Genomic DNA, 19,610 nt, shown 5'->3' with positions numbered 1-19,610 from the left:
TTTCCCCAGAGTTACAGTAAGGGGAGGTACTGGCCAGCTGGGTGTGATGTACTTGATGCCAGGGGATTTAAAGAAAGGGATTTGGCTGCAGATTGATGTTTAATGTGACCAAACAATGAAGGCTGCTGGGCCCTGAGGGCCACACTTGTCTTCTAGCTCTGGTGCCCAGAGAACAGGACTAGAAACCAAGTTCCAGCTTTTTGCTGCAGTTTTCCTGTCATTTAAAGGGTTGGTGAGACTGACCCAGCCACAAGTTTTGTCTCTTAGAACTTCTGAAGTTCTCTTACTGTAGAATTTCCACAGGCAGTGCTGCTCCCACCCCCAATTCCCAGCCAGTTTGCACCTGTGCTGCAACAGGAATCTTCTTGATTCAGAACCCTTGGGCAAGACAACCAGGGATGTTTCACTATTTGAGAATAATGTTTGCAGAGCAAAATTCCAAGATTTGTATCTTTGGTTCTTGGCCACCAGCCAAAAATCCACGTGGCTGCTCAGGAGGACACTGAGATCCAAGTGCACCCTGAGATTTGGAAGCACTGGGAGTGGCTGCAGCTGGAGTGATGCCAAGTGACCATAGAAATGAAGGACACTCCCTTGGGGTTTAGTTTGGTTTATTTTGCTCTTGCAGGTGGCCACAGACAGGCTGGAGAATAATAAATAGGTTAAAGCAGAGTGTGGCAGTTATAGAACCCCAACATGGAGATGCTTGACCGTGTAACCGGAGTGCTTTGTCACTGTACCTGATCCCTGTTCAGGCCGGCACTAACCTAAGGTAGTTGGCCAAAAAGGTTTTAAACATGCCCTTGACCAACTCAACAGTAATAAAATGTAAAAAAAACCTCTTGTAATGCCATAGAGTCATATCCAGTTGTTCCAAGACTGTCAGTCTGTCCCAAAATACTTCTGTCCAAAGTGTGTTGGTGCAACAGGATGCACTTCTGTAGTTAAAATGGTGATTTCTGGGAATTCCTGGATGATGGATTTGGCACCTTGAAGAGACAGCAAAGGCAATAATGACTACAGTGCTTCAGCCCATGTCAAATTGTGATCAGAATTGCAAAGATAAGTCAGGCTCTGTGCTCCTGTCTCCTCTGCCTGTTCCTGCCTTAGCTAACCATCTATGAGGGAAACTGCCTGACTTTGGGGGATTGCTTTTTTGGGGTTTTCTTTGGAACTGCCTTTCCCATCCACACATACTCCCAATTAAAGTGGTTACAGGCTGCTCTGCAGTTCAGCTGAGTTTTTTGTCGGTGATTTCTGCCATGGCCACTTTCTAATACAATACACAAGATCCTCTTTCCTTCCAGACAAGCAAATGTTCCTCATTTAGATCCCCTTTAACCTGCAGCCAGGCCAGTTCTGTAGCTCCATTCAGCTCCCACTCCTGGTGTTCTGGTGCTGGAACAAGGCCCACATTCCATGGTCCAGAGCAGCAGCTGGCCTGGCACTGCTCTGTGAGCCATGGACCTGGCAGTGCTGCAAACTCCTGCTTTTAGGAACACTCTCCCATTTGCAGTTTTGCCATTCAGTCTCCTCCTCACTGCCCACATCAAACACAGCACTGTTGGCTCACTTTTACAATTCAGCCAAAAAACCCCCAAACCTGTGAGAGGCACAGCTCTGCCCTGCCTGTCCCACGTGTGACTGTGCCACTGTCCCCAGCAGACAGAGCTGTGCTCACTCACCGTGAGGTGTGGAGAAGAGGCTGAGCAGGATGATGACGCTGGGCTGGACCCCGTGTTCCACGAGCACTTTGACAGCCTCGATGACCGTGTTCCCAGTACCTGAGAGGGCAAAGAGGGGACAGGGTTCAGGGGTTTTGCCCTGGCTGGTGAACTTGTCCTAAGCTGTCTGAGAATACCTGTGGTACAGATGGTACCCACTGGAAAGGCATCACCTCTGCATGTACTCCCTGTAGAAAATGCTGGTCTCCTAATGGCAGAAATTGGAGTGGACAAATAACCTCATCCCAACAAACTCCTTATTATAATAATCTATAAATGTCTCATAATAAAATAAGAAAAGCACTGAGTTTTTTCCCATGCCAAAATTCATATAATTAAATTTATATCAAGTCTTAATTTCAGCCTTTCTCCCAAAAGCAGCCATGCCCAAACGATTTGCTCTGCATTCACGCTGGTGCAGCTGAGTAATGTGTGTCCTGGCACAGCCTGATCCATTCCCTCCTCTGTCACCTAAACCAAGCAGAAAACCCAATCAAAGCCCCTGAAATGTGGAAATTTCCTTCCAGTGCCGGCACTCGGCGTTCAGAGGAGTCTGTCTGTCCGTGCTGGCGGCAGACACTCACTCAGGATCGGGTACATGAGCAGCACTTTCCTCCTGTAGATGTCTGGGGGGAACTTGGCGTAGTACACCTTGGCTCGCTGGGTCTCCTCGTCGCTCTGGATCAGGATTTTCCCGATGCGGATGGATCTGCAGCAATCCCGCAGGCCCTGCTCCATCGCCTCCCCTGCAAGGGGCAGCACAAACACAGCAGCAGATGCTGACACTGACAAAGGGCTCAGGGCTGCAGGGAAAGGGACAGTCCCCAAATGGACAGTCCCAAAAGGGACAGTCCCCAAAGGGACAGTCCCACCCCTGTGCTGGTGAACAGCTCTAAGCGTTCGAACACTTGAAGCTCTTTCCCTTTTTCCCCATTTACAGCAAACCGAGTCTCGCTGGTGTTGCTGAGCCCCTGGGTTTGGTGTTCCCACCTCTCCCAGGAGCGAGCTGGAAAGGGCAGAAGGCGCGGGTGAGGTTTGGGGACATCCCGGTGACAGAGGGTGGGGCAGAGTGTGGGGCTGCTGGCTGTGACAGCTCAGATCCAAAGGTTTGCCCAGCCCTGGGCAATACCAGGAACTCTGCCCCCATGGAGCGTGGCTGGGGTGGGGCCCTGGCTCTGGGCACAAGTGGGAAACAGGGGAGGGCTCCTGGCCCCTCACAGGGAGCAGCTGCCAGGGAAGAGGCCACTGGAGATCTGTTCCAGCCATTTGTCTCTTAAAGGTTAATGGGAGATATTCCTGGACATCCTGTTATCAAGGATACCTAAGAAAGAATTTGGGTAAGCCTGTTGTTGCACATCTTAGCAAGGAAGTTGCCTTCAGGTTTCCAGAGCATTTAATGCGTGCTCCTTCAGCAGCCAGCAGCACCTACCGCTCCTCATGATGCTGACCCCGCAGTTTCCCTTTTCAAACCGGACTCCTTCGTACTTGTGTCCTGTGAGGAAAGAAATCAGGGCTCAGTGGCAGTGGCTGCTGCTCCCTTCTGCCCTCTCTGAACAGAGAGGAGATAGTCCTGGATCTGTCACTGACTGATGGGAACAGATGTGACACCAGTGCTCAAGCAGCTGCTGCTTGACACAAAAAGGAGCACAGGTAAGGGATGGTGCCTCCTGGGTGGGTGTGTGAGCTCTGGTTCCACAGCTGAGAGTTTGCAGTCCATCATTTCTCTAAGAGTAAATGAAGCCACACCAATGCTTTACTGCAGAGTGGGAGTGTCACCCTGCAGGAATGCAAGTGGAGTTCTCAGGGGGAGCAGGACTCAGCTGGTGCAGTCTCACAGGTGTGATGTGGGTCACACCACACAGCTGAGAAGCTCCTCACAACCTGCTGATGCACTCAGAAGCTGCCTCTGAGTACTGCACACCAGAGCATCTGTAACCCTACAGATCTTTACAGCTGACAGGAGGAACCACAACCCCTGCAATGGTTTTCTCTAGTGCAAACATAGCCACTTTTCATTTCCTGCTCATCCTCACTCCCAGCTGGCCCCAGTTGCAGGGCCAGATTTAGGCTGGCAATGATCCTCTGAGTCTCTTCCACCTCAGAATATTCTGTAACTCTTGTAATAAACTATGTATTTTGATATCAGTTCCACTTCCAGTCCTGCCCAGGCCAGGGGTGAATTCCCACATACCTGTTGGAGTGGTCACAGTGCATTCTGTGTAGGGCAGTTGATTCAGTCCCTCTTCAACCACGAGTCTGATCTGTGGAAGCAAAGAGATGTGTCAGCTTAAAGGGATTGCTATCTCTGGAGATAAGGCACTTCATGGCAGTAATAGTTACAATGACTGGGTGAGCCCAAAGGGTCTCTTTAACATCAGTTAGGGACTGATTTTAGAGACCTTTTTGGGGTGAGGCCTATGTTTTGGCCACAAATCAAACAAAGGCATTGCAGAACAAAATTGGGAGAAGAGAAGGGTTCATAAGCAATCATAAAACTGACTTCATTTACATCTGACAGGCAGAGGCTTCAGAGACAAATTATTCTCAACAGGTGAGGGAGGCACCAATGCCACTTCATTTGCTGACAGGAAATCCTGGTGAGGGAAAGGAGAAGTTCCCCCTCAGCCAGGCTCTATTTTCACATCCCTGTTTCTAGGACCAAACTGCAGCTGGGCTGCCAGAACAGCCCCAGAAGCTGCAGCAATGCACACACACCACCAGTGCCCAAAGACAAGTAGGCAGATTTAGGAATCTCTTTATGACCATCTCCAAGCTCCTGCCAGCTCTGGTTTCCATGTGGTGCTCTGCCAATCCCTGCAATTTTGGATGGTCCAGGCGAAGGGGCAGCTTGTGAGCCCCCCAGCCCTCCCCTGGTGCTGCCCTGCAAAGTACAAAACACACCCATCTGCACCCAGAATGATTGTCCTGAAGGATGCTCGGGGTATTAAAGATGTGAGAATTTTCTCTGTTCATGAGCCAAAGATTCACAGGCCAGAACTGCTCAAGGAAAAGTACTGCCAAGCAGAAGCTTTAACTAAAAAATCACAATTATTCAAAATTCACTGTGGGATGGCAGAAGTGAGGCAATGCTCCTCAGGATGGATGATGCTCACCTCAGGCAGTTCTTATTCCAGGACAGCCTGGAAGGTTTTTCCTGTCCTTCCATTCTGCCCCAGTTCCTGGCACACAAGCAGCCTCTGCTAGAAATGGTCCCTTACATTTATAACCTCTCTTTCAAGGTATTTTTAGTCATTTTAGTACAACTTTTTTCTTCCTAGAGCTGTATTTGTGGCAGCCATACTCAAGAGCTTGTGGTCAGTTTCTGGTGTATTTCTACCCAGTTTTATGTTTTTGAACTTAATTCACAAATAAAAAAGCCAATCTATTTGCCAGGTTTGAAAGAAAAGCTTTTTTTGTTTTGCTGTAGTCTGACATTGCTCCACATAACCTGCCAAAAGTTTAGAGTAATCCAGTGAAGGTCTTATGGTCAAATAATCTCTGTGATCTCCCCACACTTATCAATGTTTTACACAGAGGCTGGAAGGATTCTTCATAAACTTGTCAGTGTTGATAAAACATTATTTTTTGCACTGTGCTTTCTGCCACCTCCACACTCAGGGATTAATTTCCTCCTCTTTTCTCTTGTGCCCCAAGAATCAACTGCTCCTCTCCAGAGAGAGGTGGCTGCCATTGCTTAGAAGATAAAACCAGTATTATTACAGCCCCACATGAAACAGGAAGTAAAGCTTTGGTCCCAAGGTAGAAAATCCTCTAATCCATTATGCATGGCTTTTCTTGGAAGCTCAAGAGGAGGCAGAATGTCCTCTGCATCTCTACAGCTCAGCATTTCAAACCACTTTTGGATGCTCACCCCTTGAAAGAGGTGGGCAGAAAGGTGAAGTGACCTTGGTCAGTGTTACAGAGGGAGCTGCTGGTAAGATTGAGAAATGCACTCATGGCTCCACCTCAGGCCTCCAGTGACCCCCAAAAATGTGCCTTCTGCTGCACCAGCACCTGTATCAACAATTCAGTGCCTCCAGTGTGTGGTGTGGGATCAGGGGGTGCCTCCTGCCCTGAGAGGAGCTCTGTGCTGTTCCCACCACCTTGCCCTGAGTTCCAGCTGTCCCCAGTTCCACCAGCAGCAGCCATAAGGACTGATTGTCACCCATGCCAGGGGCTGCTTCTCCTCCTCCACAAACACCACACAGGTTTGTCTTGGTCCTTCCTCATGACTTTAACCTCATTTCTTTCAGCTTCAGGATCACAGCCCTGGCAGTGCCTTTCAGACACTCCCTGCCAACCTCCACCACCCATTAAATCCTTTTTCTCACAAATATCTTCAAACATTTCCTTTGTGTCATCCCCTTACGTGTGAAACAAACTGTCAGAAGGAAAAACTGCATCACCAGAAATCCATTAACTTCAGAATCCCTCCTTAAGACCTCTCCCTCTGGTGACCTCAGGAGACACTGCCCCTAACAGCTGCCAAGGTAGGAGCAAACTTAACTTCATTCTCACTGCAACAAGGTGTTTTTTCTTCCCCTATAATCCCACACTTTTATTCATGTATTGCCTCTTGCCCTTAAACTCTGTTTGCTCTCTGGGTGGAAAAGATGGCAAGTCATAACTGTCTGCACCTTGCCAAGTATGGTAGAGACCAAATCCCACATGAAATTATAACTGTTCTTGTCACACCTAGGAAAATTATTTAGAAAATGAGAGTGCTACATATTCTTTTGTGCAGAATTCCTCCTAAAAAGTGGAAAACAGAGCTGCAGGACCAGCACACAGAGGGTCTCTGGCTGTGCTGGCCAGCCCATAGAGGACACTGGTGCAAGGACCTGAACTCACTCCCTGGATCTGCAGTTTCCAGCAATGAGAGGGGGGAAAAATTCAGTGTTTGCCTCAGAACAGGGCAGGGCACCCAAGAAAGGTGAGAAGGCACATGGAAAAAAGTCCTTCACACTAATTACTGACAATAAGGTACTGGAATGCAGGAAACAGCCTCAAGAAGGGGAAAGTAGGGGTGAAAGTGGAAAGCTGTGAAGATAAAAAGCACTGCAGTCACAATCTTGGGTTGTGACTGAGCAAGCCTGGATTAAGGTTGGGCTCATCACAGGAATCCTGCCTGCTGTGGCTGTAACTGTGAATGGTTTCTGGACTATGCTGGAAGGAAAAACACTTCCCTCTGTTAATGAGAGCGGATTTGCAAAAAGCAAACACCCTTGTGGACACAAGCATGTGTGTGGTAGCAAGTGATGGGGTTTTCTTTAAGCTTGTAATTTAAATGAGATAAAGGCTGCACTTCCTACTGTCTTTGTTCTGATTTACTAAAATACGTGAAAACTTCAAACTGCTTTGTCCCTGCCAGTAACCACCATATGGCTAAAGACAAATTCTCCATGGGGATGCACCCAGAGCTACTAATCTAATACACAGCAAGTGCCAGGAGGCACTTCTGCAGGCAAGCAACTGGTAACATGTAGGCTGTAAGAAATTATACTGCTCTGTTCACAAGATCAAAGTGCTGCTTCAAAATAAAACTCAATTATCTGCAACCTCTGTGCATCTGGTTTTGAACAGAATTCTCTTATTACTACAGGTCTCTGTCCTCAAGTAGCTGTGTCTGGTAACACCACGGTTTCTGGAACCTGCTGAGATGAAACAGTGAACAGAAGTCCCTTTACAGAAAGTTGCTGTCACACAGAAATGTCCTTTGGGTAGAAAAGTTGCTGTCACACCACCATTCTTGTGTTCTGAGAGACCCATTTTATGAAAGAGTTGCAAAGTAGAATATCAAGAAGAAACTCTTCACCTACCAGACGATCAGCAGAAAATACGAAGTCTCCTCTACTGGATTTCCTGAAAAAGGTAATAATTTACATTTTAGGTTGGGGAATAACTTTAAGAACATTGCTTAAATACAATAATAAATACTATATTCCAAGGCAGTTCAGAGAAAAGTCTTCTATTATAGATTAAATTTATCCCAGAGGTTCTGCATCATGGGTTTCCTGGCTGGTGGCAGAGATGCAGTGACCCAGCACTGGGGTTTGGCTCTTGCTGCTGGCAATGCTGCTGCTCTGCACCAGTGGCAAAACACAAGAGGATGATGTTCTGTAGGTTTCCCATGGTGCTGTTGTTCCAGCTCAGCTCCAAAACACCTCCTGAGCTCAGACAGATATTCCTGCATTCCCTGCAGCCCTGAGCAAGTGAGCTTTGCTTGCCTGTCCTCCAGTCCATCAGAAGTTGTGGGACAATGATGATGCAGCTCCTTAACCCAGGGCTGACAACACACCTGATAAGCAGGAGATACATCTTATCTTATCTGGAATTCACTGAGTGTGATTAGATCAGTGAATGTGGGGTTAAACTGAGCAGGGATTAACGAGCATTCTCATGAAAACACATCTCTGCCTCTTATTAGCTGGGTACAACCTTTTGCTCATGTGCCTGTGTAGCTTTTGGCCCCTTCAGGAGGCAAAAATGAAAGGTTAAAGCCTGAATTTTAGAAGCAGCTTTAACACCTTTCATCTCATGCCAAGAGCAGCTCTCACCACACCAGAATAGGACCCATTTCCAGTCGAGGAGCCAACACTCACAGGACAGTAGCCTTGAAAACCCTCAGACACAGCACCAACATGGTAAGAGGTACTTCTAAATGAAATGTTCTATTAATCCCTCTCATGTTTTCAAACCCTGATACTCTGCATGTCTCCTTAAATACCATTTTGTATTTAATCCCCAAGATTCTGATACACCTCATGGTTACATGAATTAAAGTCAAAAGGTTTGCCTGCTCATTGCCATTTATTCCCCACATTAAAAAAGGTTTTAAAAGAGCATTAACTTAATCTAGTTTCTTTCCTTGTGCTAATAACACACTGTTAAAATACTGATTGTTTTGATTTTTTCCTTCTTTCTGGTAATGACAAGATATTCCTAGCTTTCTGCTATTCTGATATTAACTAGACAGGCAATGCTCAAAAAGACCCCAAAACTGCAAAAAAAAATCAAAACCCCAACCCAAAATCCGTGCAATTATATGACCTGATTTTATTAAGGATTTTGGAAAATTTCATATATGTGATGTAGATAAGAGGGAAGTAGCTAAGTGGCATATCTAGGTTCTTCCAGACTGGCATTTCAGAAAATTAAGCTGAATTTCACAAATAGGTGTAAGACAGAGCCAACAATGTCCAGACCACAGTTTTGACTGAAAAGTGATAACATGTTTAGAGTGAATCATCTGAGTTATAAATGCAGATTATGAGGTTTTGAACCAACTCCTCTGTCCTTGCAGAGACACAGATGTTCCTCTGCACAGTTCACTACACACCCTTCATTGGTTTTACCTGGCTTTTGAGAAGGGGAGGGCAACAGAAAACCACAGTGCATACAAATAACAGTAATACAGAAAATGTCAGACCTCATGTACAGGGGCAGCTAGAAAGCTGTGACCACATCTCAAACCCCACATCCTGTCAGAATTGCCAGGGGGCAGAAAAAGAAGGGTTTATGTGAAAACACTTTAACTGTTCTCCTTAAATACCAGATAGAAATACATAAAGTAACGATTCATGTCAGACTAGAAACTGCTAAAGATAAACATCTTTAGACAACATCTAAACCTATGAGGCATTAAAACCTAACTTGTAAAAGGAACATTGTGTTACACAATATAAATGAGTTTCACTTCATTTCTTAAGGCAGGGGAGCATGGCTGATGCCACAGTGTCTGCCTTAGAAAGTGAGAAGAAATGGGCTTTTTGGGACTGTGTTGTAATATAAAGTAGCTGCAGGGTTTCTTCCTGCTTTAGCACTCGGTATTAGTGACAAACATTGTCAGGTCTGCAGGTACTGGGGCTTCAGTATTCTTGTTTCTCTCATTACCTCACAGAATTTGTTCAGAGACACCCAGGGTGAGGGCCAGGCTGAAAAAAGTCAGTTCTCTACAAAGGATTTGTAAAAGGTTTTAAGAAAACTGAAGGCACTGGATGAGCTGCTGGCATTCAGGGAGATGACATGGCTGGGAACAGGTCCATGTGCAGCACTTCAGTACTTAATGGACTGCAGTCCTTAACATTTTCCATTCTGGGGCTGGGATGCAGAGGGACCCCACCCTCCCTGCCCACAGCAGTTGTCCTTACCCAGCACAGGTGAGTCACACTCCTGAATCCCCCTGCTCTGTGCAGCAGCCAGGACTGCACATCCAAGCACTCTGCCATCTGCATTTCTATGTTATCACTCATTCCTTAGGGAATAAGAAGCTTTAGCAGAATACCACAGAATGATCTCACCCAACAGACACAAAAACCTTAAAGTATCTGGATTTAAATCATATCTCTTGTTAAATCATGACTTAAAATGACACTGCCAACTTGGGCTAATGAATTTGCTTCTATATAAACACATCACTGCACTACCCATTTCAGCTTCCAGATGCCTGGTTCACATTTGTAAGGCTAGAAATTACCTTGAGATCATTCCCTCCTTGTAAAGAGGCTGTAACTGTTCTAGAATGTTCAGTACTTCAGTGCACCAGCTCATATCCCATTAGAGCACTTGAGGTTCATATCCCACTCAGTATAAAAGGCACCTGCCCCCATTAAGCATTTACTGAGCAGAAAAGCCTGAGGGAAAATGAGGAAACCCAGACAGAGTTAAGATGATCTGTCCATCTACCCAAATCTGGCACATAGACCAAGTTCTTTTTAATTTTAAGGAAGCAAAAGTGCCATTTTAGTCTACTAGGAGGACATCCCTGACCCAGCCAGCCACCTCTGAATCCCATGGGACACCATGACCAGCCACATGAAGATGGGTTTTTCTTTATAGTAATACCAATTGAAAGGCCATGGTTTCTTTCTCTGAATCCTCTCAGGAATAAGGAAAGAGCTTTCCACTTCTCTGAGCAGCTCATGCTATGGACAAAAAAGAGTTCCCAAAGTCTTCTGCATCTGGCCTGACCATTCTTAGCTCCATGTAAACATGCCTGGTTCTACCTTGCAGTTCACTGGGATTATCTGAGTATTTACATGAGTATTACGTGAGTATTTAAGTGAGGACACTTACAGTAATAGTCCCAAATTGACTGCATTTTTTTCCCTACTTTTGTTCCATTTCTCACTCCCCAGGAGCTTGCCTTTTAATGTTTGCCATTTTCAGGTATTGCTGTATTTGGAACATCCATCCTCTGCAGCGTTAAGGAATCTAAATACTCTCCTTGAGCTAAGGTGTTACCTGTTCTTTTTCAATCCAGAAAGTCTAAGTGACAGGGCTCTAATTGCCTGTCGATGACAGTTTCTCCCTCTTCCCAAGCACTGTATGTGAACATACCCCTCTATTTATTATCTAAAGTAATATTTTTATTATTATTATTTTTGACCAGTAGCTGCTCTGAGCCACATTGCTGCCAGCTCACAAACACAGTTCTGAGAATGAGGAGTTTCTTTTAATGCTTTGAATGCTACAGTAGCTACAGAGCTGTCTTAGGACAAATTATAGCTGCCCAGGGAAAGGTTAATGAACAGTGCTTAAAAAATCCTCTTCTCCCTTCAGCATCTTTCTGAATGACAGCCACTAAAATAGGCCAGTCTGAGGTCTCTTAATGAGATGCATTTTTCTGAATGTTGAATTCCTGGGACAGAACACAAAAATAATGTTTCCCTACTGTCCTTACCTACAAAGCCAACCCTTCTGAGCAGGCTGCAGCCCGATTTTCCTCACTGGTTGGGAAGGGAGCTTGGAAGTGACAGTTCCATCCCCACTTCCAGGGCAACATGGCACTCAGAATAAAGTACAGGCTGCGACTGCTGCAGCTGCTCTGACTAATTCACTGTTTACAAGTCCTATTCTAGACTTCCTCTTACCAAAGTCTTGCACAATGAAGCTGATGTAACTCTAAAAAATGTCCTTCAAGTTAAAATTGCAGCTGCTGCTCTCTGGATAAACTCACTGTAACCTGAAACCTCTTAAATGTATTTGAAAGAGGTCAAAACCTCTGTACAACAAGATAATAAGAATAAAATCCCTGAGTAAAGTAATAACATTGTTAGTATTTATCCAGACATCAAAACTATATGGTTTTCACTAACCTCAAAACCTGTCACAGGCCATCACCAAGCCTAGTTCAGATTCCCCCTCTGTTTCCCTCTGCTTAGCCTGCTCCCAGCTCCCTTCTCTGCTCCACAGAGAAGCTGCCAGGTGGGAGATCTTCTCTTTGGTTTGCCACAAGTGCTCTCCTTACATCAAGACTGCACGGCCTCTGGTGCTTCTGCTGACAGCTTTTGTTTTTGCCACAATGCTTTGAAAATGAAGAAAAATCCTCCACAAACTAGTTTAAGGTAAGGAGGCTCAGCTAAGTTAATAAAATTAATGGAGGTATTGTCTTTGAGAAATGGTGATCAGTTTTGTTTTAAATAATGAATTACTGTTAGCTACAAAGTTAAGCCTCAAGAGCCAGAAATTAGAAAAACGTGGACTATGCAGATAGACTGATGTGAAACACAGCAAGGAACAGTGTCTCTGAAATGACTTATTGCAGCTATCAGAAAGACACTGTCTCTCAGGGAAGAGAGGGCTTTATTCAGAATCTTATCACTCTGTTGATAGGCTTGATTTCACACCTCTTTGCTGGTGGTTCTTGCAAACCAGTATTTTTTAATAAATAGATGGATGCTACTGAGTTTGTCTCATGTTGCATGCTGTATTAATACCTTCCACTATCACCTTCCCAGTGCTGAACAAGCACAGCTACAAACGTGACCGGTGGGAGAGACGTGTTCAACACCTGAGCTGGGTTGTGGAACACGGTGCTCACAGCTGTCCCCAGTTAGATCCTGGGAACGGCACCCCGCCCCATCCTGCCTGCAGGCCCCGATCTCAAGAAGCGGTAACGAGCTCCAGCTGCTGCCGGGCCCGCCCGCGGGACCGTAAGGTACAGCCTCCTTTCTCATGGGCTTTACACACCATTGTACTGCTCCGTGTGCTGATGTGGCACGCAAGCTCCGAGCCGCCCGCAGAGCGGAGGTGAGCAAAAATCCCCATCAGGAACCGTCCAAGTGTGTGAGGGTTTAAAGACGCGCCGAGGCGCTGTCTCGGACCCCGGCAGCCCCGCGGCGGGGTGGGCAGGGAGCCCCGGGAGCGCAGCCGTGCCCTGCCCTCGGGCCCGCCTCAGCAGACATGGCCGCGCCGCCGGCCCGGCCGTTCCAGCGGGCACACGCGGCACGGCGGCGCGTCCCGCCGGCCTCGGCCCCGGCCCCCGGGGACAGCCCGGCCACGCCGGGACCCGCCGGCAGCGCATCCCTCCGGCGGCAGCGCCGAGCCGGACAGCCGGTACTAGGGGCCGGCTGAGAGCGGCTCGGCGGGGCTGCGGCTCCCTGGAAGAGGGAGGGATGGAACGAGCGACCGGTGACGAACCCCATCCGTGTTCCCGGCCCGCCGCGGCTCCTCCCCAGCCCACGGTACCCGGCCCGGCCCGGCGCGCTCACTTGTCCCTGATGATGGTCTGTAGCTCCCGCAGTTGATCGTTCATGGGCAGCAGCTTCAGCTGCGGCCCGATGGCCGGCGCGCCGACCTCCCCCGCGGGGACCGGCGCCTCCGCCGCCACTCCGTTGCTGCTGCTGCTGCTGTCCGGGCTGGGGCAGCCGCTGTCATCGCTGGGCTCGGCGAACCGAATCAGCCGGGAACCGCCGGGAGCCGTGGCCGTGGCGGCCGCTGGCGGCTCATCCTGCGGCCGCGGGCCGAGGCGCTGGTTCTGGCAGGGCATCGCCTCCATGCGCCGGGGCCGCGCCCCCGTGCGCGCCGCCGGGGCGGGGGAAGCGCGCCCGCCGCCCGCGCTCCATTGGCGGCCGGAGCCGCCGCTCAGCCCCGCGGCGGGAGCACAGCGCGAGGGCGGGACCGGCAACGTCCAGCCCCGGCCCAGCCCCGGCCCAGCCCCGGCCCAGCCCCGGCCCAGCCCCGGCCCAGCCCCGGCCCAGCCCCGGCCCAGCCCGCACTGCGCGCTCCGGGACAGCCCCCCCTGAACTGTGTAAAAGCCTCGTTTGCATCACTGTTTTTAAATTGAAAAAGGAGGCCTGTGGGGGTTATAAAATGAACATGGTTTTTTGACACGTTTTTTTCTTTTCAGTAAATATGTACAAATCATTGCCAGAATCCTACACATCAATGCCATACTTTCCAAGGGACACCCATGCAAACATAAGGACAGGGGAGGGACAGAAGCTCTCTGCCAGAAAATAATCTACAGGCTGAAATTCCTGAAGGCTGCTTGCTTCTTGCTTTGTGCATTTTGCACATCTAACAGGAGGTGGACACCCAAAGGGCCCAGGAAACACCTCCCAGGAAAATGCAGCCCCTTCCTTCACTGCCTGAGAGCAACAAAGCACCGAGAGTCACTGAAGCCCACGAGACTGACAGGAGATGAAAAAGGAACTGGATTTCATGACTTACTGTCCAATACTTAATGAAATACTTGAAGACTGTTGCAGCAATATACAAGCAATACAACAAAGAATAGGCTAAGAACAGTAGAAAGAATTTGTAGTTAGAAAATCCAATGCAGTTATTCACCCTGGAGGACAAAAGCAAAGTTGAAATCAGGATTTGTGCAGCACACAGTGGTTGTAACACAACGAGCACGACCAGGTTTGGGGGGTTTCAAAGGCCCGGATCACACCACCGAATTTGCCAATAAGCAGCTCCCCTCAGTGGCCAAAAGGGAACAGAACTGATGGCTCTGCTTCCCACACAAACCCTTCCTGCGGGCCAAGGAGAAGCACAGCTCAGATTTTTGGGATTGTTTGGAGGTTGGCACCACAGGCAAATGGGTCACAGAGGCAGGAGCTCGTTCCTCCTGTCTGGGTCTTGTCTGCCAAGGGAATGAGAGCTGGGAGTTCTGTGCTACTTTCTTCCTTTGCAAACCTCAGGAGCCACCTCACCCCTGCCTGTTTGCTTACATCCAGCCCAATTAACCCCACACTTGCTTAGAATTCTCCATGCACAGGACAACTCTAGAAAGGAACACGGGGATGTACAAAAATCCATAGTGGGTGTTTGTGTCAGAACTCAGGTTTGGAAAATCATCTACTATTTTGATAACCAAGAGGGTTCAGGTAGGGAAATGTTTGGTGCTTCAAATTCCTAAATATTTTAAAAATTTAAGGAATTTAAGAAATATAGTGGCAGCAATTCTGAAAGGTGGGAAGCTCAATTATTCCATGCAGCATTCTGCACAGACTGTCTAAAATGAGAGAGGGATATAGGCGTGTAGCAGAAATATATATAAAATATATTCTTTTTAGAAAAGTACCTTTTAAAAAGAGAAACTGCATGAGAAAAGAAAGACAGAGACTCACCCTCTCTCCTCTTCTTTCCTTCCCAGGTTCTGGTGTGCAATTCAAGAACAACAGTGTGCTGAGGGAAATGATGCTGTGCCTGCAAACAGTGAGTCCTTCTTACTGAGGCTGAAGCAATTCCTGAAGAATAAACAAAGCTGGAACCATGAACTACACACATGGAAATTCTCCTTTCCTCTCTGGCACACCTGACAAGCCTTAAAGCTTTGTCAGAAAACCATCCCATCCTACCCAGCCCAGCAGTCCAGGCTGAGCCCCTGGCTGCAGACAGACTCCCCCTGAGTTCCTGGCTGTTTGCATCCCCTCCTGGAGCACTGTCTCAGAGCAGCTGCAGGAGCAGGGCTGGTGTTTAGTCCACACCTTCTCTTTGCCCCAGTGTTCCAGACACACCCAGTAGATGCTCAAGGCTGTTGCTCACTGGGACGGACAAATTTCCAAGGTGCCTGACAGAGCCGTGGAAGGTGAGGACGGTCCCAGAGCAGTTCCCAGGCTTCTCCATTCCTTGACAGGCTCCTTGTTCCACCAAACACCCAAAAGACGCCCAACCCTGCCTCACAAGGCTAAAAACCTCCTTATTCAAGTCAGGCAGTTCCAGCAGGGTCACAGCCTCTGAGGATCCCCCGGCTCCATTAAACTCTGCTGTTAACAGGCTCTGAGCCCCCCAGATCTGTCCCTGCCTATTCCTTCATTTCTCCCCCACCTTCCTCCCAACTTTTCAGCTTTCTATTGTAACTCTTCCTTAAACTGTGCATTTCTCTTACCAGTTTCCATGGCCAAACACCTCATTATTGGTGCCTTCTGAGCAGGAGGAAAGAAAAGCTCCCATTTGTGCCTGGGCCAAGGCGAGCGCTCTGTGGACAGAAGGCTCTGTGTGCCCTCGTTCCCTTGGCAGGAAGAACAACCTCGGCCACTTCAGGGGAGGTGACTGGATTAGCAGGGGAGAAAGAAAAAAAAAAAAAAAAAAAGGAAGAAGAAAAGCAACCAGCAACAACCAAGAAGTCTCAAGCATGGCCTGGTGTATTTGCAGTGAGCCAGAGCACAGGTTGGAATAAAACCTGGAGAAGGCAAAAGGATCAGGACACGACAGAGTCACAAACTGCTGTGGATTCACTGTAGGTTTGATCTTTTCACAGGCACTAAATCCGTGACCTGGGCAAGGCTGGATGCCTCTGCTCTGTGCTGGGCTCATGTGCCACATTCAGTTGTTTCTTGAACACTTCAAGGGATGGTAACTCCACCACTCTCCTGGATGACCCCTTCCAATACCTGACCACATTTTCAGTGAAAACAACTGGACATGTCATTTTTGTAACACAATCAAACACATTTAAAAATACAGCTCTTTTATGCTACTTATTTAATTGACTGTGAGATACAATTCACACTGCATTTCCAAAGTCTGTGCATCTGCTCAGTTCTTAAATGGAGGGTCTGAGGATTAATAGTTCATATTTTTCTAGAAATAAGTGCAAGAGTTGCTATCTCCAAAAGTGCTCTGTGCCTTTCAGCACACATTCTACTTGCCAAAATTATTTTACACCTCTGAACAAGGGCTTCTATCTGCCCCCAACCTTGTCTTGTTTTTCTGGTTTTATTTTCTTTGCTTTACTTTCTTCTTATTAATTTTCCCTCTTGCTTCATATACTTCCTTGAAGCATTCCCATCCTTTTATTCATATCCTTCCAATACCATTGATTCTAAATTATGTTTGAATATTCACACTTTTCTTTTCCCTCTAGCTTTACTCTTGAATTGATTTTGATTCCCACAGTCTTGGGGGACTTTCTTTTAGGCTGATGTCTGCTATAGCTGAAACTGTCAATGTTACCACACAGAACAGAGGCTTCAGTCTCCCTTTGGCATACTGATTATCTGGAATTCAGTGTTGATTATTTCCATTTTATAGGAATGTTATTAATTATAAATCTTACTTCTATATATAGTCTTTATGAAATTGTACTCTCCTTTTTACAGCTGGAAGAAGTAAGTGTTTGTTGCTAGAAGTGAAATTCATTACAGCACTAGAATCATATTAAGGACCTTTAATGAGAAAGAAGCTAAGAATTTCAAGAAACTCTAAATAAAATGTTATTTTACCTCCACAAGATGGGTGTTGTATTTCTGTTGCTGAGCTGCTTCTTTAAACTTTTCTAGCCGAAAACCTAACATGCTCTCATTTAGTACACTGCCCTTATTCTCAAGCCCTAGTTTGTTGTCTACACAGCTCCTGGAAAAAGGCCAGATTAGGTATCTTTTAGGATTCTATTCACAAACCTTCTTTGTGGTAATTTCCATTCCCAAAGCTATTTCTTCAACTGAGCTGCTTCAGCAGGCATTGATCTGTCTGTCTCCAAGGAGATCCTCTGCTTCCACAGCTAAATCTGCAGAGAAATAGATATTTATTCTGTGGTGAGCTACTTTAAGCAGTGTAAGTTTATAAAACTTCTCTGTTGACCTTCTATGTCTCTATCATGAGCTCTGTTCTCCTGGTTCTGTTACTCTGGGATAGAAGTTGTAACTACTACAGAAATGTGGGCTCTTTTCACCCTGTGTGTCTCTCAGGCTTTGTGCAGTGCCTTGTACAGGTATCAGTAATCCAGGATCACATAAATAAAGCGGTATCAAAAGGAGAAAGAAAAGATCAGAACTGGAAACAAGACTGAAATATTAGCAGGAGGAAATAAAGCCAGTAGTATGGGAGAGTTATTAAAGAAGGAAGAGCAGCTGAAGTAAAATTGGCAGGGAGAAGACTCATATCAAATATATTACATGTGGTAAAAAGTAAAATGGTACATTGACATATACAAGGCTGAGATGATGCAGGGGATGTGAGGTTTGACAATAAACTTTTGCTGAGTGATTTGTAAGACTCTGTTAGAGGCATTGGAGCTGTGAGATCCTGTGATACCACAGGTTCTGTTATCCCAGTGCAGGATGTTCCATGTGGCACATGTCTGAAGAGACATGGTCAAAACACTGGACACATTTCACAGGGCTGAGAGCCTGTGCTGCATGTTGAATCGACCCATAAAGCACCACGTGTGCACACAAACACTGTGCATGAAACCATCAAAGCAGTGCATGTGGGAAAATTGCAGAAACATTTGAAATCACTCAAACAATGCAGCTGTGTTGGCCAGCCTGTCTGTCCAGGCTATCCCAGACAGATTTGTGATTATACCGCTTTGCCTGGTCAAACTTCCACGTAGAGCAGAGCATAGGGAAGGAAGCGGATGTATGGAAGCCAGAAGCCCAGAATTCCTGTTTATCCCTCTGAACAATGCCACGGGGCGGCACTGTTCAGAGCCAGCTCTGCCAAAAGCAATTATGATGAAGAATTAGATTAGTGCCAGAGAAATGTCACCTCTGTCATTTGAAGTGGATCTTGGTCAGGAGCAAAGTTGCGTATCAAAGCATAGACCAGAGAAATCCTGCCTCATTAAAAATCGACTTTAAGCCAATTGTCCTCTTCCTTTCTGTCTGTCTGTCTGTCTTTCTCCCCTGCAAATGAGCTTACAACTCTCCCTCAAGGCAAGAGCATCAGCAGTCAAGCTCTGGTAGCTTTGAAGGAATCTTCATGTGATTAAAAATGCCACACAGAGTTACAGCCTTCTGACAGCTCTGCATGCTGATCACATGGGAGTATATAGGCCATCAGAAATGTAATCCATGGCATAGCTCCATCTTCCTAAGTGGGTGTTTAATTAGGAACCGTTCTCTTGCTGCATGATTCTGCCTCAAAGGAACTATGGCTGAGCTGTGTGGGCTGGAGGAGGCCTCTGAGGTAGCTCAGAACTTAACCCTGGGAAGGGTGTGGAATACAGGATTAGGTCTGTGCAGAGATGTGTCATCCCACATGTCATTCTCACCTTTCCCTCTGGTGCTGGGGGTCAGGGCTTTTCTGCACCCCATGGAAGGAAACTGACTGGGCAGCTGCTCTGTGGGGGACCCAAAATCCAGAGGGACTGCGTGCCAGCTCGAGCACCTCTTTCTGTCTGCAGCAAGGTGTGTCCAGCTGCATCAGGACAAAGTGTGGGAGTGCTACCATCAGCTTGGGAGGAGTACCCTGTATGAAATACTGACAGAGCTGCTGACCAACATAAGCGATGCTTGCAGCTGTGTGGCTTGTGCTGGGGACACCCCTGTTCCAACAGCACAGTGCACCAAAGAGAAGGCTTTTATCTGCAGTCAGAACAGAAAGCCTTCTGAGAGGGGCATGGCCCAGAATGGCCTGTTTAATTCTGGCTCAGAAGGGCCTGGTTAACTCCCAGCTTGGCAGGGGTGTGCCTGTCCCCCTCAGGGTGCCATGGCAGGACTGAGAGCAGCCACTTTCTGGATGCTGCCATGGACTGAGGACAGCTCCTCTCACTGCATGCTTTAGTGGGGCCATGGGCTGCTCCTCTGAGGAGACCCTCTCGAGACATCATAGCAGGGCCAAGGGCTGCTCATCTCTGGGCTCCATGAGGGCGCAGAGGGCAACCCCCCTGAGAGTGCCATGGCAGGGCTCAGGGCTGCTCCTCTCTGAGTC

At 47.4% G+C, this 19,610-nt stretch overlaps 1 protein-coding gene and 2 long non-coding RNA genes across 5 annotated transcripts; 1 reads left to right on the top strand and 2 right to left on the bottom strand.

Moving 5' to 3' along the window:
* Nucleotides 1-594: 594 nt before the first annotated feature.
* On the bottom strand, nucleotides 595-13,602 carry UPRT (uracil phosphoribosyltransferase homolog). Of its 3 annotated transcripts, none has more exons than XR_015276169.1 (8): nucleotides 13,217-13,602; nucleotides 7,544-7,586; nucleotides 3,916-3,985; nucleotides 3,154-3,216; nucleotides 2,309-2,470; nucleotides 1,862-2,195; nucleotides 1,686-1,784; nucleotides 595-989 (listed from the first exon to the last, which is right to left on the bottom strand). XR_015276169.1 is itself a non-coding variant. In XM_086850144.1 (8 exons), the coding sequence occupies exons 1-8, from the start codon at nucleotides 13,501-13,503 to the stop codon at nucleotides 945-947; spliced, it is 840 nt and encodes a 279-aa protein (XP_086706270.1). In that variant the 5' UTR covers nucleotides 13,504-13,602; the 3' UTR covers nucleotides 595-944. The 3 variants fall into 3 exon arrangements, 2 of the variants coding, with proteins under 2 accessions (XP_086706270.1, XP_086706272.1); XM_086850144.1 differs by having other exon boundaries at nucleotides 1,862-1,932; XM_086850146.1 differs by lacking the exon at nucleotides 1,862-2,195.
* LOC111929230 (uncharacterized) lies at nucleotides 12,635-17,187 on the top strand. Its single transcript, XR_002864603.2, has 4 exons — nucleotides 12,635-12,755; nucleotides 13,855-14,839; nucleotides 15,109-15,543; nucleotides 15,847-17,187. It is a non-coding gene; the product is annotated as an uncharacterized LOC111929230 (long non-coding RNA).
* Nucleotides 14,144-17,463, bottom strand: LOC147650498 (uncharacterized). The gene is made up of 4 exons (XR_015276170.1): nucleotides 17,180-17,463; nucleotides 15,844-16,007; nucleotides 15,083-15,161; nucleotides 14,144-14,298 (listed from the first exon to the last, which is right to left on the bottom strand). It is a non-coding gene; the product is annotated as an uncharacterized LOC147650498 (long non-coding RNA).
* Between the last annotated feature and the right edge of the window lie 2,147 nt (nucleotides 17,464-19,610).

The sequence above is a fragment of the Cyanistes caeruleus genome, chromosome 14 (genome assembly GCF_971803275.1).
Source record: "Cyanistes caeruleus chromosome 14, bCyaCae1.hap1.1, whole genome shotgun sequence".
Taxonomy (NCBI): Eukaryota; Metazoa; Chordata; class Aves; order Passeriformes; family Paridae; genus Cyanistes; species Cyanistes caeruleus.
This window is presented reverse-complemented; position numbering and strand designations above follow the sequence as displayed.

What these genes read in the sequence shown, in the direction of transcription:
- UPRT (XM_086850144.1), bottom strand. Translation starts at nt 13,503, where the DNA reads ATGGAGGCGATGCCCTGCCAGAACCAGCGCCTCGGCCCGCGGCCGCAG. An exon ending in GCTCATGTACCCGATCCTGA is followed by an intron (nt 1,933 to 2,308) that starts GTGAGTGTCTGC and finishes TTCTGCCATTAG; the next exon opens with GAGACCAGCATTTTCTACAG. An exon ending in GGGTACCATCTGTACCACAG is followed by an intron (nt 1,785 to 1,861) that starts GTATTCTCAGAC and finishes TTGCCCTCTCAG; the next exon opens with GTACTGGGAACACGGTCATC.